Genomic DNA, 14,506 nt, shown 5'->3' on the forward strand with positions numbered 1-14,506 from the left:
AGTCTTCCTGGTGCAACTTGAATTCCCTCAACATCCCCGAGAGTGGACAAACTGGAGAGCCTCCATTTTTTAAACATAAAATTGCATTTTCTGCTGAGCATGGGTGCTCAGTAAACACATAATGTTTAGTAATTTCGTGGACACCCATCCAAGGAAGACGTTCCAAATCACCCAGTGTCATCAAAATAAAATGGAACCTAGAAAGAAATTTTACAGGCAGTGGTAGCTATGGAGAATTATGGCTTTGTGTGTTGGAGTTTGAAACACTGTTTCCAACCAGCAAAAATAAACTCTTGCCTAGCTAAGTGATCCATGTCTGTCTTCCCAGGATTCCTTTTGTCCGTTCAGTTAAACTTCTTGTCTTTTATCTTCACTGTTTAAGTTAGAAACCGAAGCCCTGGGTTTTGGGGTACACAATGACAGTGTGACCCCCAGGAGCCTCAGCAGGCTCTCTGATCTAGCCCTCGAGTTGTGTGTGTGACTTTCCCTTCCTGAGGCTGAGCGCTCAAGTTCAAACGGTCCTTGAATGAAAGCTCAATGCCCTGCTCTTTGGTGCTGGCTGTGGCCAATGCGTTCCAGGAGGGAAACAATCCATAATGCGCGCCTTTGTGTGTGGTGTGGGGAAGACCCTGCTTCCAAATGGTTGCTTCTGAGAGACCGGTTATCCCACTAGTTACCAAATAAGTCAACGATAGTCAGCTGGCTTTGATGGCAGGCCCCCTGTCCTTAAATCGCGACATCTCCTGGAAATATATAGAGGCTTTTCCAACTGTCTTCGTCGTACCCACTCACATTCCAGTTGTGGGGCCAGGCGGGGGTGGGAGAGGAATCCTTAAAGCTGGACTGTTCTGTGGCGTGATGGCAATTCTAAGCAAAGAATGCGGCTGAGCGCCTGGAGCCTGCCCCAGGACCCAGAGCTTTTCACGAGTCTAATTTGTATTTGGACTTCAGTCGTCTCTTCCAGGGCCCTCTGATGAAAGCTACTACTTCTGCCAAATAAACTAGAAAGTGGGGTGCTTGCTGGATGAATGACACACAAAATCACAATGTGTCAAGGGTAGTTTTAAAAAGTCATTTTTATTTCTGTTGTTTTAAAAAGTAATTCACTGTAATTGTGACACTCCAGATGTAATACAAAGATGTGTAAGGAAAATATGTTTAATGAAAAGAAAACTGCTTCCTGTCCCTCCTCCCACCACACTTCTTCCAGTCCTCCCCCTACCTCCCTCCACCCAGATTCCTGTTAAACTCAGAATTCCATACTGTCCTGGAATGTCTTTTTCTTTCTTATTTTCTTAAATATTCCTTTTTATTCTTGCTGGAAAGCATATCTGTGTTTTGCATATGGGGACAGTGGTGAAGACAGCCCAGCCCCTTCACTCATGAGCATATAATTTACAGAAAGGAAATGGGGATAGTGATGCCTGCCCAAAGCATGGGGAGGTGGGAAAATTAAATCAGAAAATTGGACATAAGGAGCACAGTGCAAGGGGTCTGGCTTATAGAGAGAGGCAGGGGGAAGAGTGGTTAGGATCATGACCTCTCAGACTCCCTGGGTTCTAATCCCAGCTCTGCTATTTACTAGCTGCCTCAATTTTGGAACACTGATAGTACCAACCTCACAGAGTTCTGGGATTAATATCTGTAAAGTGCTTAGAACAGAGCTGGACACAATGTTTTACACACATTAAAAATACTGAAAAATTAGTCAAATAAAGGTAGTTGAAGCTATTAGTTGTGGTTGTAGTTTTTTATGGAATGATAACATTATTGTGGTGAAAAGATTTTCCCATTAAGAGGTGGCCATTGGGTTTGTGGCTCTTGTCATTGGGATTTGGTTTTTAGACCAAGTGACCAAATGACAGGTTTAAGAAAGGAGGAAGACATGCTGACTTAAAGAATACTTAGTCCCTTGCTGGCTTATTTTCGTTTAACTTTTATTGTGAAAATGTTTGATTATACCCAATTCCCAAGTACTGATCCTCTAGTTTCAACAATTTGCCGTTCTTGCTCAGTCTCCCACATGCTGGCGTTAGCGTTCACTATGGTTCCTCGTCACCGGCCAGCCCCTGCCAGGTTTGAAGTAAGCTTCCCAGAGCCTTCCCAGAGTTGGAGATTCCCTTCGTCTGTCCTATAATTTCTGATTTATCAGCCCAGAGGATCAGGTTGCCTGGAAAGTTAATGAACCTTAATGAGCACCTAGAAATTCAGGTTGGGGCTGCCTGTTGGCCACACTTCTTCTGTCACTTCTCAAAGGGTGGGGCTCAACCACCATTAAGATGAGATGCCCAAAGCAGGTTAAACGCCTTGCATCAAGTTATGTACAAAACCAGTTTTGTTTTTCCAGGCTGCCACCCTTGGCAAGTCCAATCACGCTTGTCCCAACTTTCACTGCCCAGATTTGGGCCGGCGGGGGAAAGGAATGCAGTGTGATAAACGAGGGCGGCTCTTGGTCCCTACTTAGGTGACAAGCCCCCAAACAGTCCATTTGCCCCATTACTTCTGCTGGAGTGAACTGGGGGAGGGATATTTGAAAGACATCCTGTTTTGCTAGTCTGAAAAGAAATTTCTGTTTTAGATTTAGAGGGAGATAAAGTCTACCCATCCTTTTCAAGACTTTGCATTTCTTCTCAGCGTCTGTTGTCATTTGATGGTTCATCTGTTTATTTAGCAAATACTTGTCTTCTAGCTTGCATGCAGAGAAATAATAATCTCCTTTGATTTGCATTGTTCTTTGGCTTTCAGAATGTGATTCACATTCACTGCCATGGCTAATCTGCACAAAACCCTGAAGACGTGGGCTTGATCAGTAGTGGTATTTTTCCTGTCCTAGTAGAAAAAACTGAGGCCCAGAGAGGTTAAACATTTTGCTAAGGCTACTCAGCAAGAACATGGTGGAATCTGGGTTTACATCCAGCCACAGATTCAGACCAGCTCTTTCTTCTTGTCGCCCTCTTCCTGTCGTAAAATTTATTACAGTTTTCCACTGTTCAGTCCACTTCCACTCCCTTAAGTTTGGGAAGTGAGTTACAGAACCTGCTTAAAGGGTGGGGGTCAGAGAGGGGGCATCATTTTGATATTTTTACAAACTGGGAGGGAGGATTGGATGAGTGAGTCAAAAGACTCTGCTCTCTTCCTATGAACTGACTCTTCTTGGTTTGGCTACTTAGTTTATTTGCCAGGTAGCAGACTCCCAACTACTGCATGAGGTGGCCTCAGATTTCTACCATCCCTCGAGTCTACCAAGGAGGCAAAACCATCCTTTAAAAATAGCCAAGGCCCCAAGAAAAAAGTTCTCTCCGGGGCGAGGGAGCGCCAACCATCAGACTAAGTAACTCATGTTGAGGGTTAGTCCTAGCTCTGCTATAATGTAGTTATAGGATGTCAGGCAAATTTCTTAACCTCTCTGAGCCTCAGTTTCTTCATTTTCAAAATGGGGGTATTTGTGGTACTTACCCTCCCACCCCCAAACATGGTTTTATTTTCCCTGGCAAAGGTGGGACTGTTGGCTTCAGAAACATTTGCAAGGATGGCCCCTGGTGGAAGAAGTAAAAACGGCGGCTCAGGTATCATGGGTGGCTTTAGGGCTTTCTGGTAGAGGCCTGATCCTCATGAACGGAGAGGTGTAGGTAAAATAGGCACAAGTGCAGGAATTTAATAAAAGATCACTTGGACAAAATAGAAATTCCACCGGAGGAATGAGAGGCAATTATGTGAAAGGGAGGAAAACGGGCCAACTTGAGAGTTTCCCAGAATGAACTGTTTTATGTATGGTTCCCTCTGCCTGGAAGGCTCTTGAGCCAGGTGTCTGCAAGGCTGGCTCCTTTAAGTCTCAGCTCAGGTGCCTCCACCTCAGAGAGGCCTGCCCTCAGCCATCCAATATAAGTTACGCTTTCCCCAAACCTCCCTGCCCCCTTGTCATTCATGTTGTACCCTTTTTAATTCCTTTATATCCACTAACACTGATCACTATCTGCAATTTTTGGTTTTGGTATTTGTCCGTCTCTTCCACAATAGTGTAAGCTCAATGAGAGCAGGTGCCTTGTCTATCCTGTTCACAGTTTTGCCTTTAATGCCCGCACAGTTTCTGGCTGATAGCTTGGTGGAAACTTGATGAGTGGGTCCTTTGGAACTCTGGTATTTAGTGTAGACACTTTTACCACAGCTTCTCCTGCTTTGGGTATTAATAGTTTAATAACTAAAGTTTTTTATAATTATTTTTTTAGTCTTCACCTGAGGATATGTTTATTGATTTTAGAGAGAGGAAGGGAGAGAAAGAGAGATACATCATTGATGAGACAGAGACATTGATGAGCTGCCTCCTGCACACTCCTACTGGAGATGGAGCCAGCAACCCAGGCATGTGCCCTGACCGGGAATCGAACTGTGACCTCCTGGTTCATAGGTCAGTGCTCAACCACTGAGCCATGCCGGTCGGGCTGTTTTCAATTTTTTTATTTTTTTATTTAATGAGCAACAAGCTTTAATATAGTGTTTCTCTCCTAGGCACTGTTCTGTGTATCTTAAAACAACCTTAGTAGGTAGTTGCTATTGTTATCTTCTTTCTATAGATGGGTAGACTGAGGCACAGAGAGATTAAATAACACACCGGAGGTCATAGAGCTAATAAGCAGAGCTGGGACTTGAACCCAGGGAGCCTGTTTCAGAGTCCATACTTTCAACCATTATGCCGTGCTGGCTCTCTCTTATCTGCCACTATTTATTGAATTGTAAACTATTCATTAAATGTAGCCTATCCATAGCATGTGACTGTACCGTGGTCTCTAACTGTTGAACTCAATAGGTATTCTGTCTCCATTATTTTAGGGATCTGTTTTCACGTTGTCAAGAACATCTGAAAAGGAAAAGCTCCTTTTTATTGCTAATTGAAAAGGAGAAGTTACTTTCCAGACAGGTTACTGTTTCACTTTACAAGTAGGTGGGAAAAGAGAGCAGACCACAATAAACAGTCGCCCCGTGATTGTGAAGAACATGATGGCGATATCAGCTGCTCTGATATCTTTGCTGTTCTGTCACCAGACTGTGGTTTGTTCCGCTTGTGCTTATTTTGCATGACTTAGGCTTTTGGTAGGCGAGTCCAGTTTGCTCTTTAGAGAAGGAATGTGCTTGTTTTTAATCTGCCCAATTTCTTAATCGCTGTTATTTATACCCTGCAGTGAGTTTTGAAGGATGCACCGGTCAACCAAGGACCATCTATGTCTCTGATGACACCAGATTCAAAGTGGGCATGGACGGTGTGCTTATGGTCAGACGGCCTTTACAACTGCATAATCCAGAAATGAGTTTTCTCATTCACGCCTGGGACTCCACCCGCAGGAAGCTCTCCACCAAAGTGACCCTGAAGGCAGCAGAGCACGACCACCACCGCCGCCACCACCACCACCACCGTCATCATGTACGTTGCAGTGTTTCTTGAAAGTTCACTATTCTTTTATCTGCTTCCCAACCCAGGTTCCTGTATTTGGCACCATTCAGATTTGGGGCAGGACAATTTTTTTGTTGTGCGGCTGTTCTGTGCACTGCATGCTGTCTAGCAGCATCCCTGGTCTTAACCCACTAGATTCTAGTTGCACTCCCACAGTTTTGACTACGAAAAATGTCTCCAGACACTGCCATTGTCCCCTGGGGGACAAAATAGCCCCCAGTTGAGAACCATTGGTCTAACTGAACTAATTCTTGCTGGGGATTTTTTGTTGCTTTTGAGTGGAGAAGGATCAGGTGGAATGATGGCAAGATGCCATTACCTTTATTTCTGCAGGTAGTGTAGAATAGTGGGGAAGGGCATGGACTGTGTCTGGGATTGCATCCCAGCTCTGCCATTTACTACCTGAGTCACTGTGGGGGAGTTATTTAATCTGTCCATGCTTGAATTTCCTTATCTGTAAAATGAAGATGATAATGACTGCAAGAATTAATACATGTGAAATGCTAGAGCCACGCTAGCGATATAATAAGCACCCAGTGATGGTTAACTATTCCTGTCATTCCCTTCCTGGAGAAAGAAGGAATAAGAGATCATTTCTCTGGTCATTTTGCTCCTTGGGTTTCTAGTGGAGAGGGTTTGGGCAAAGAAGGGGAAGAATCAGTGAGAAGCTACACAAGATCCTTCCCCATTATATTGCAGTGCCTGGCCCTCGGTCTGGCACATACCAGGAGGCCAGTACATATTCAGTGGACAAACAGGTGGACTGGCCATGAATGGAAGGACGCGCACTTTCCTGGGTCCTCAGCAAGAATGTTTCTGGGAATTCTTACCCAAAGCCAAGTGCCTCTTGCCAGTTTCTAAACTGCTCCCGTGGTGCTTCCTATGAAAATGCCTCTCTGGGGAGCCATTCTAGTTGCTGGGAAGTGAGAAACAGGTTCTGCGTGCCAAGGCCTTTCAGGCTGGCTCCTGTTCTCCCCAAAGACTCCTGAGATTCTGGGAACTTAATAGTCCTGAAAGATTGACATTTTCCTTCCTGGTGTAATTGGACAGCCCAGAAAAATGAGGAACTTACTAGAATTATATTAACATAGCTCCCTGAGTCAAGTCTTCAATTGACTCTGTCATTCATGTGAGTTCAGCACGGCGAGGTCTTGCTGGGAGCTATGCATGAAAGCCTCTTATGACCAAAGACAGTTTTGAACTTGGCTTTTCAACTTTTCCTCTCCACCTTTGCCAACTTTGCCCCTCCTCCATGTCTGCTGAATTGTGATTAGGTTCAAGAAATCCAAGTTAAGGGTAAGTTGTGGCCAGTATGGACAGCCCACAGCCATCTGGAGCCCAGGTTCCTCCTTTCCTTTCTGCTCTGTTAGCCTCAGGGCAGGGTTTCAATCCTCACGGATGCCTCATGATCCAAGATAGCTGTTAGAGCTCCAGCAGTCACAACTTTATTCTAGGTGACAAGAAGGAGAGAGGGAGGAAGCACAAAAATGCATCACTTAATTGTCTGGCTGCCTTTTTAAGAAGCTTTTGTGGAATTCTCAAGCAACACTTCTGCTTATATCTCACTGGCTACAACTTTCGCCTCATGGCCACCCATAGCCTCACGTGTAGTATAGGAAATGTAGTATTTTACTTGGATATATTGCTGGATATATATATAGAGAGAAACAGAAGTCTTTTTTGTTTTTGTTTTTAAATAAGCAAGGAAGAGTGGATATAGGTGGCAACTCTGCCATAGCTGGTTTGAGGTTCACTTTGCTTTGTTTCTAGATCAAGGGACCCTTGTGGAGCCAGGTGGTCCTGCATTAGGAAAAGGGGTGACAACCTTACCTCTCGTTTATTTCATGTAAGAATAGTTTGTGTTTTTTAGAATAGATCTTATATGTATATTAAAACATCACCTTTCCTACCCTAAATATATACAGTTTTTATTTGTCAATTATACCTAAATAAAGCTGGGGTGAAATAAGAACAGATCTAACTTTCCAGTTCCTACTCTTTTTTTTTTTTTTAAACATATCTATTGATTTCAGAGAGAGGAAAAGAAGGGGAGAGAGAGAGAGAAACATCAACGATGATAGAGTCATTGATCGGCTGCCTAGCCTGCAGCCCGGGCAGGTGCCCTGACCGGGAATCAAACCCTGATCTCCTGGATCCTCGGTCGGCGCTTAACCGCTGAGCCACGCCCGGCCGGGCTCCAGTTCCTACTCTTTGTGCGGCTTTTCTCAATCTGTTGAATCCTTTTTTCTGAAGAACGAGTTCCGTGTTCAGTATGCTTAGGCAGATTCCCTTTAATTTTACACATGAAGATGTTAATGCTTTGTTTTGCCAGCACAGTGTTCATCATTTTTTATTATCATTCTCAAAATATTCTGTCATCCTGATGTCAGCAAGGCGTGGTCTTTGTCTTCCTCTTCAGTGGGGCAAATGAATCTGTATTCACCTGTTGATGCCTGTTTGCTACCATGTCTGTGCAAAATGGTTGTTTTTAGGCTTAGGTTACAGTGTAATACTTGTTTCTGTGCTAGGTCAAGTCCCAAACTTAACTTCATTAAAACCATAACTCAGAGTTTTACAACCAGCTTAACTCCATCGTCATTTATTGAGCACTTACTGTGTTTCAGGCACTATTTGTAATGCTAGCATCTCACTTAATCCTTCCAAGAACTCTACTAATAATGTCCCCGTTCTTAGACCCTAGGAAACTGTGGGACAGAGAAGTTAAATAATCTGCCCAGGAGATGGAGTTGCCATAGTAAGGATTCAAAGCCAGGCAGCCTGGCTCTAGAGCCTGCCTTTGGCCCAGGCGGTACTGCTTCTCTAGGAGATGAATGTGAGGATGCAGATGGTGTGTGTGTGTGCGTGTGTGTGAGATCAGTATGCAGAATTGGGAAGGATTTTGTGATGATTTCTGGTCATATCTCATATCTGTCTTGTGCATTTTGAGTCAAAAATTTAAAAGCCAGGAAGTAAGGCTTGAATCACACTTGGCAAACAGTGATCAGTGACTATGTAGATGGTGGGAGGTGGAATTGTCCCCTGGAACCTTGACCGTGTTACCACTAATCACTTTAAAACACTTAAACAATTTGGAAGATTTTTTTCTTCCATCTTCAACTATCGTATTTCCCTGTGTGTGCATAAAGTCATCATTATCGGACAGGGAAACTTCAATACAAGTCTCAAAAGGTGTTTTTGGTTTCCATCCCAACACCTTCTGTTAGAGCAATGGACACTATATAGATATAATGGCACTATGAGATTAAGGGAACTGTATTGATCACAAAGTAGTTCTTAGTGCCAATTTCTCAAAACTTACTTATTTTGGCTGATAACCCCACTTTGGGGACCTATAACCCTAGGAAAAACATAAAGGAAAATAAACTAAAACACCAGAATATTCAGTTGTTGAAAGAGCTCTGATATGAAATCACTGGAGTATAATGTTCTATTAAAAATGATAGATGTGTGCCCGGCCGGGCGTGGCTCAGCGTTTGAGCGTCGACCTAGGATCCAGGCGATCGGGGTTCGATTCCCGGTCAGGGCACATGCCCGGGTTGTGGGCTGCAGCCGATCAATGACTCTCTCATCATTGATGTTTCTATCTATCTCTCTCCCTCTCCTTTCCTCTCTCTGAAATCAATAAAGGTATATTTAAAAAAAAAAAAAAGATAGGCGTGACACATATATGCATAGCCTATGGACACAGACAATAGTGTGATGAAAGCCTGGGGAGGGGCAAGGGCTGGTTGGAGGGGGGCAAAAAGGGGGGAAAATGAGGGACATCTGTAATACTGTCAACAACAACAATAAAATGACAGGTGTAAAAAAAAATGACAGGTGTGCTTTGCAAAGTATATAGTTGTCTAACCACTATGCTGCACACCCGAAACTAATACAAAATAATTTTGAAATGTAAACTGTAAGTGAAAAATAAAAATTTTAAAACATGACAGGTGGGATATTGTAGGCTTGAAATAACTTGTAAAATAATGTCAAACCTATAATTGTGCATGCATAATGATTACTTGAACTCTGGACACTAAGAAAGATCAAAAGAGAGCACCTTCTTTATTATGGCAAAGGGGTTCATTGGGTTCTGTTTTGGCTGTTCATTTTGTTATTAACTTAAAACCACACGCTGCCCCCAGCAGGATGGAGACGCTGGCCGGATAGGTTGGGCTGTTCTGCCTGCATTCTCTCTCATGAATTATCTCATTTTGTTCTTCATCTCTTTTCCTTTTAGGACTCTGTCCCTGAAACCCAGGCGGAAGTGTTCACGTTTCCTGGCTCCCACCATGGTCTCAGAAGACAGAAGAGAGACTGGGTTATCCCTCCCATCAGCTGCCCAGAAAATGAGAAAGGCCCATTTCCTAAGAATCTGGTTCAGGTAGGGAAGGATGTACTTTCTTTGGGAGGAATTTGGCAGAGAAGGACCCTTCCTTGCTAATTCTGTGTTTTGTCTTCAGATCAAATCTAACAGGGACAAAGAAACGCAGGTTTTCTACAGCATCACTGGTCAAGGGGCTGATGCACCCCCTGTTGGTGTGTTTATTATTGAAAGAGAAACAGGATGGCTAAAGGTGACTCAGCCTCTGGATAGAGAAGCAATTGCCAAGTACACCGTGAGTATCTCTTAGAAACTTATCAATGATGGGGTCCCATCCTTCCAAAATTTTTTGGTCAGCCCATGTTGGATCCCTAGATCCAATGCTCTGGACATATGAGGGGCTAACTTTGACACTTCGAGGCCTATTGATAAGGAGAAATGACAGGCAAACCTGGATATAGGGGTTGTTAATGGTTATTTTTGTTAGGAATCAAGGGGGAAGAGTCCTTTACATCATGCATAAGTTTAGACCCAAGATCTCAACCTGTTCTTGGAGCTAAAAGTCCCTGACCCAAAGGAAGAGGCCAGTGATGATGTTGGGGAACAAAACCCATTTCTGGGTCTTGGTAGCAGTGTGAGCTTAGGGAAGCTGGGAAGTGATGCATTGATGCCAAATGCAGAAAGATCTGGGGGACACCCTAGACTGGAGTGGCCAGAGCAAATTTTACCCTGCTCAGAAGAAGTCAGAGTTTTAGGCTTCCACCTTTATCTCCTGGGCCTGGCTCCCCAGCCCTCGTGTGGGGATGGGAGCTCTGACCTGGTAGGTGTGTTCTCTGGTCCATAGGTCTTCACCTCTCATGATCTCGTCCAGGCTCATGACCTCATTGAAGTAGCAGCACATGTGTGAGAAAAGGCCTCTGCTGCAGGTGTCCATGCACTCAGGTCTCAGAGAGTGGGAAGAAGGGGGACATCAGGTGGAGCCCACTCTCCTCTGGTTGGGCCACTTCTCCCATTTCTTTCCTCCTTGGGCCCCAAGTAAACCTCACTTGGCTCTTGCAGCTCCTCTCTCATGCTGTGTCTTCGAATGGGAATGCAATTGAGGATCCGATGGAGATTGTGATCACAGTGACAGATCAGAATGACAACAGGCCCCAGTTCACCCAGGAGGTCTTTGAGGGGTCTGTCCCAGAAGGCGCTCTCCCAGGTAACGAGGAGCCAAATAACCAGAAAGATGCTTAGGTTCTTTGGATCCCAAAGTGTTGGGGCTGGTGTTTGGGGTCAGGCCCTTCTTGTGGACAGAACTTCTTTGAAAGCGACTGTGAGTGTGTGTGTATGCGCGTGCACACTTGTGCGTGTGCGTGCATGTAACAACCTACTTGAAAAAACATGTATAAAATCGGAGCAGTTTAAAAACAACCTTCCCTGACTAAACAGATCCTTGCCATTAGTTTAAACCCCTCATATAATTTCCCTGATCACATTTTTTTCTCTTTCCTATAGAGGTAGACACTGCCCTGACCATTGCGGTAATTATTCCCTTGCTTTTTAAATTTATCTTCTACCATGTGTGTATTTACTCCTAGGTAATATCTTGTTAGTTTTGCCTACTTTTCTACTTGGTGGCAAACTGTTTTCCAAGGTGGTCAAACCAATTTGGCACTGCCATCAGCAATGTATATCCTGGAATTATTAGACTTTTTAGCTTTAGTCAATGTGTAATTATACCTCAGTACAATTTAAAATCGCATTTTTCTGTTTATTAATGGACTAAGCATCTTAGCATGTGAGTTTCTTCTTGGCGACTTGTCTATGCAAGTTGTTTGCCCTTTTATTCTCTTGGGCTATTTGTCTTTTTCCTATAAACTCTTAGAGTTATTTAGATGTCCTAGGAACCAGTCCTTTGTCAGTCACACATGTCATAAATATTTTTTCTCCCTTGAAGGCAATGATCTCAAAGGACCCATTCTCTTAGTTAAAGCTGTGGCTGAGAAGCCAGTTGCGGAAATCTTGGGATTCTTCCTGTTTTTCAGGCTGTTCACTCAGTATAGGAGACACGGCGCTCTCTCTAAAATCAATAAATAAAAATTTAAAAATAAATAAAAAAGAGAGACATGGCAAAGTGTTTTAGTTTAAGGTTCTTTATTTCCCATCTCCTCCTCGCTTCCACCCCTACCCAAAATACCTGCTGGAAAAGTTGAGTTCTTGGAACACTGCTCATCTGGTGGAAGGCTCTCTCCCTCCTGTAGAACTTTGGTAAGAAATTTGGAAATTAGCAATCAGAAGAGCCGTGACATCGTGTCTCTGGGGCCCCGCCTTTCACACTCGGCACGGTTGAGTTGAGTGGTATTGACCAGACCCTGAAGTACAGCTTGACTGGATCTTCCTCTCCTTCAATGCTTCCAGGAACCTCTGTGATGCAGGTCACGGCCACAGACGCCGATGATGAAGTGAACACCTACAATGCCGCCATCGCTTACGTCATCCTCAGCCAAGAGCCTGAGCAGCCTCACGACCAAATGTTCACCATCAATAGGGACACAGGAGTCATCAGCGTGCTCACCACCGGACTGGACCGTGAGGTTAGCGGGGAAGAAATCCAGAGGGGGGTGTGGGCAAATGCACTTCAGCTAAATCCATGGACAACACAAAACTCTGTTGAGGCCAGTTACCACTTAAATGGTCATGGTCTGAGCTTTGCATCTAAACATCTGTCCAGAGGTTTTGTGCCTAGAAGACAGGCCGGTAGACCGGCATTTAAGCAGATGATAAAATATTCTGTTTCTATGCTATGGACTTGGCTGATGTGGTTGTTGGTCCTAACTTGGGTGTGTTTGATCTCTTTGCAGAAGTTTGCCACGTATACCCTGGTGATTCAAGCTGCTGACCTTCAAGGTGAAGGCTTAAGCACAACTGCAAAAGCTGTGATCACGATCACTGACATCAATGACAACCCTCCCATCTTTGATCCAACTACGGTAATTCTGAAACTCCTTGATGGTTTCCAAAGAAAGGTCCTTTGTCACTTTACAACTGCTCCTGAGTGAAGCCTTTGAAAACTATCCCGAGACTAGTGAACTTTAAACTAAGAAATAAACAAGTTGGGGTGCTAGTTGTCCCTGTCTGATGCCTACTGACAAAATTCTGTGACCTTGCAAAAAGCACCTATTGAATCCATGTCCTCATATTGTGCATCTCGGTGGCAAATCTTACCAGGTTCTATTTATTCACTGAACAAATATTTTCTGAGTTTATACCAGGCACTATGTTAGACATTGGAGATATTACCACAATCAAGGCAGACAAAGATGCTAGTCTCATGAAGTTTATAGTCTAGTTAGAGAGATGTCGGACTACTTAAACGGATAATTGTGTGCAATTATATTAATTGCGGTCCAGGAGAAGGGACTATGCCACAAGAAAGAACCTTAAATCTTATTGTATTAGAAATCAGCTCAATGGTTAGTAGGAGAGACTAGAATCTTGAGGTTTAAACAAATAGGGTTGACTTTCTCTCTTGTGTCACAAAAATCCCAGAGGTGGATAGTCCACTCTGCCTAAATAGAGACCGAGCCTCTGTTGTTTTGCTGCCCGACCATCCTTCGTGTGTGACTTCCATCCTCAGTGTCACCTTGTGGCCCATGATGGCTGCTGGAACTCCAGCCATATCTGTGCTTCATTCAGGAAGGAAGCAAGGGCAAGGGGTGCAAAAGGCATTGCTGCTAAGTCAAGTCCGCTTACTTCTGGGAAGACCTATCCCACAAAGTTTGTTTACATCTCATTGACAACTGCTGTCTGCAAAGGAAGATTGGAAATGTGGTATTTTATTTGGGAACATTGCTGCCTCCAACAATACAGTGGGTGAAGAAGGGGAGAATGATATTCAGTAGGCAATTAGCAGTGACAATGAGTAACATTTATTGTAAGACTTGAAAGGAAGTTGTCAATTGTGGCACAGGGGAGGGTGGAAGAGTGTTGTAGGCAGAAGGATCAGCATATGCAAAATGCCTAGAATCAAGAGGGAGCTTGATGCATAGCAAGAACTGTAAAACAGTGTAGTGAACCAAATGAGGTTGGGTCCTGCAAGGCCTTGTGGACTCAGTCAGCAACTGGGCCAGGGTGTGATGAGGAGCTCAGATAGCCAGGGCCTTGGAAAGCTACCTTAGGGACTCATGAAGGAGGATGCTCTGGAGTGCCAGCTAATCCACGGACAGGAAATAAGGGTCCTGCTGGTTGAGTGACCACTTGCTCTGAGACTCTTCTCCTCTAAACCCGGGCTCAGAAAGCATTCCCTTAGCCCCCCTGAGACCTGGTTTCACTATCGTGTCTCAAGATGTCATATGTGACCTATCTTCTCCTTTGCTCTGCAGTACGAGGGGCAGGTTCCTGAGAACGAGGCTAATGCCGTAATTGCTACGCTCAAAGTGACTGATGCCGATGTCCCTGATACTCCGGCGTGGAAGGCCGTGTACACTGTATTAAATGACGAGGACCAATTTGTTGTCACCACAGACCCAGTAACCAACGACGGCATTTTGAAAACGACTAAGGTTTGTATGGTGCCTGGGAAGATGCAGAAACTGACAGCCCCGCTTGCTGCCCACTCCCCTGTCCTTGGTGTCTTCTCAGTAGGTTTGCATGGCATTGGCACGGTGGGGGTGGCTGGCTTTCCCAGGTTCTGTGGGCCATTTGGGGTTTGCAGTGACTCTCAGGCTCCTGTGAGAGGTTGGGAA

The 14,506-nt window shown here is 44.4% G+C and overlaps 1 protein-coding gene across 1 annotated transcript in view; it reads left to right on the top strand.

Annotated features, from left to right (window-relative positions):
• The window catches only part of CDH1 (cadherin 1), a 71,966-nt gene that overhangs the window by 41,144 nt on the left and 16,316 nt on the right, over positions 1-14,506 (top strand). The window contains exons 3-9 of the mRNA XM_081118393.1: positions 5,178-5,416; positions 9,693-9,836; positions 9,916-10,071; positions 10,836-10,980; positions 12,180-12,355; positions 12,623-12,751; positions 14,144-14,323. Coding sequence (XP_080974519.1) covers positions 5,178-5,416; positions 9,693-9,836; positions 9,916-10,071; positions 10,836-10,980; positions 12,180-12,355; positions 12,623-12,751; positions 14,144-14,323 — 1,169 coding nt within the window. The remainder of the gene's footprint in view (positions 1-5,177; positions 5,417-9,692; positions 9,837-9,915; positions 10,072-10,835; positions 10,981-12,179; positions 12,356-12,622; positions 12,752-14,143; positions 14,324-14,506) is intronic.

Source organism: Miniopterus schreibersii, assembly GCF_964146895.1.
Source record: "Miniopterus schreibersii genome assembly, chromosome: 18".
NCBI lineage: Eukaryota > Metazoa > Chordata > Mammalia > Chiroptera > Miniopteridae > Miniopterus > Miniopterus schreibersii.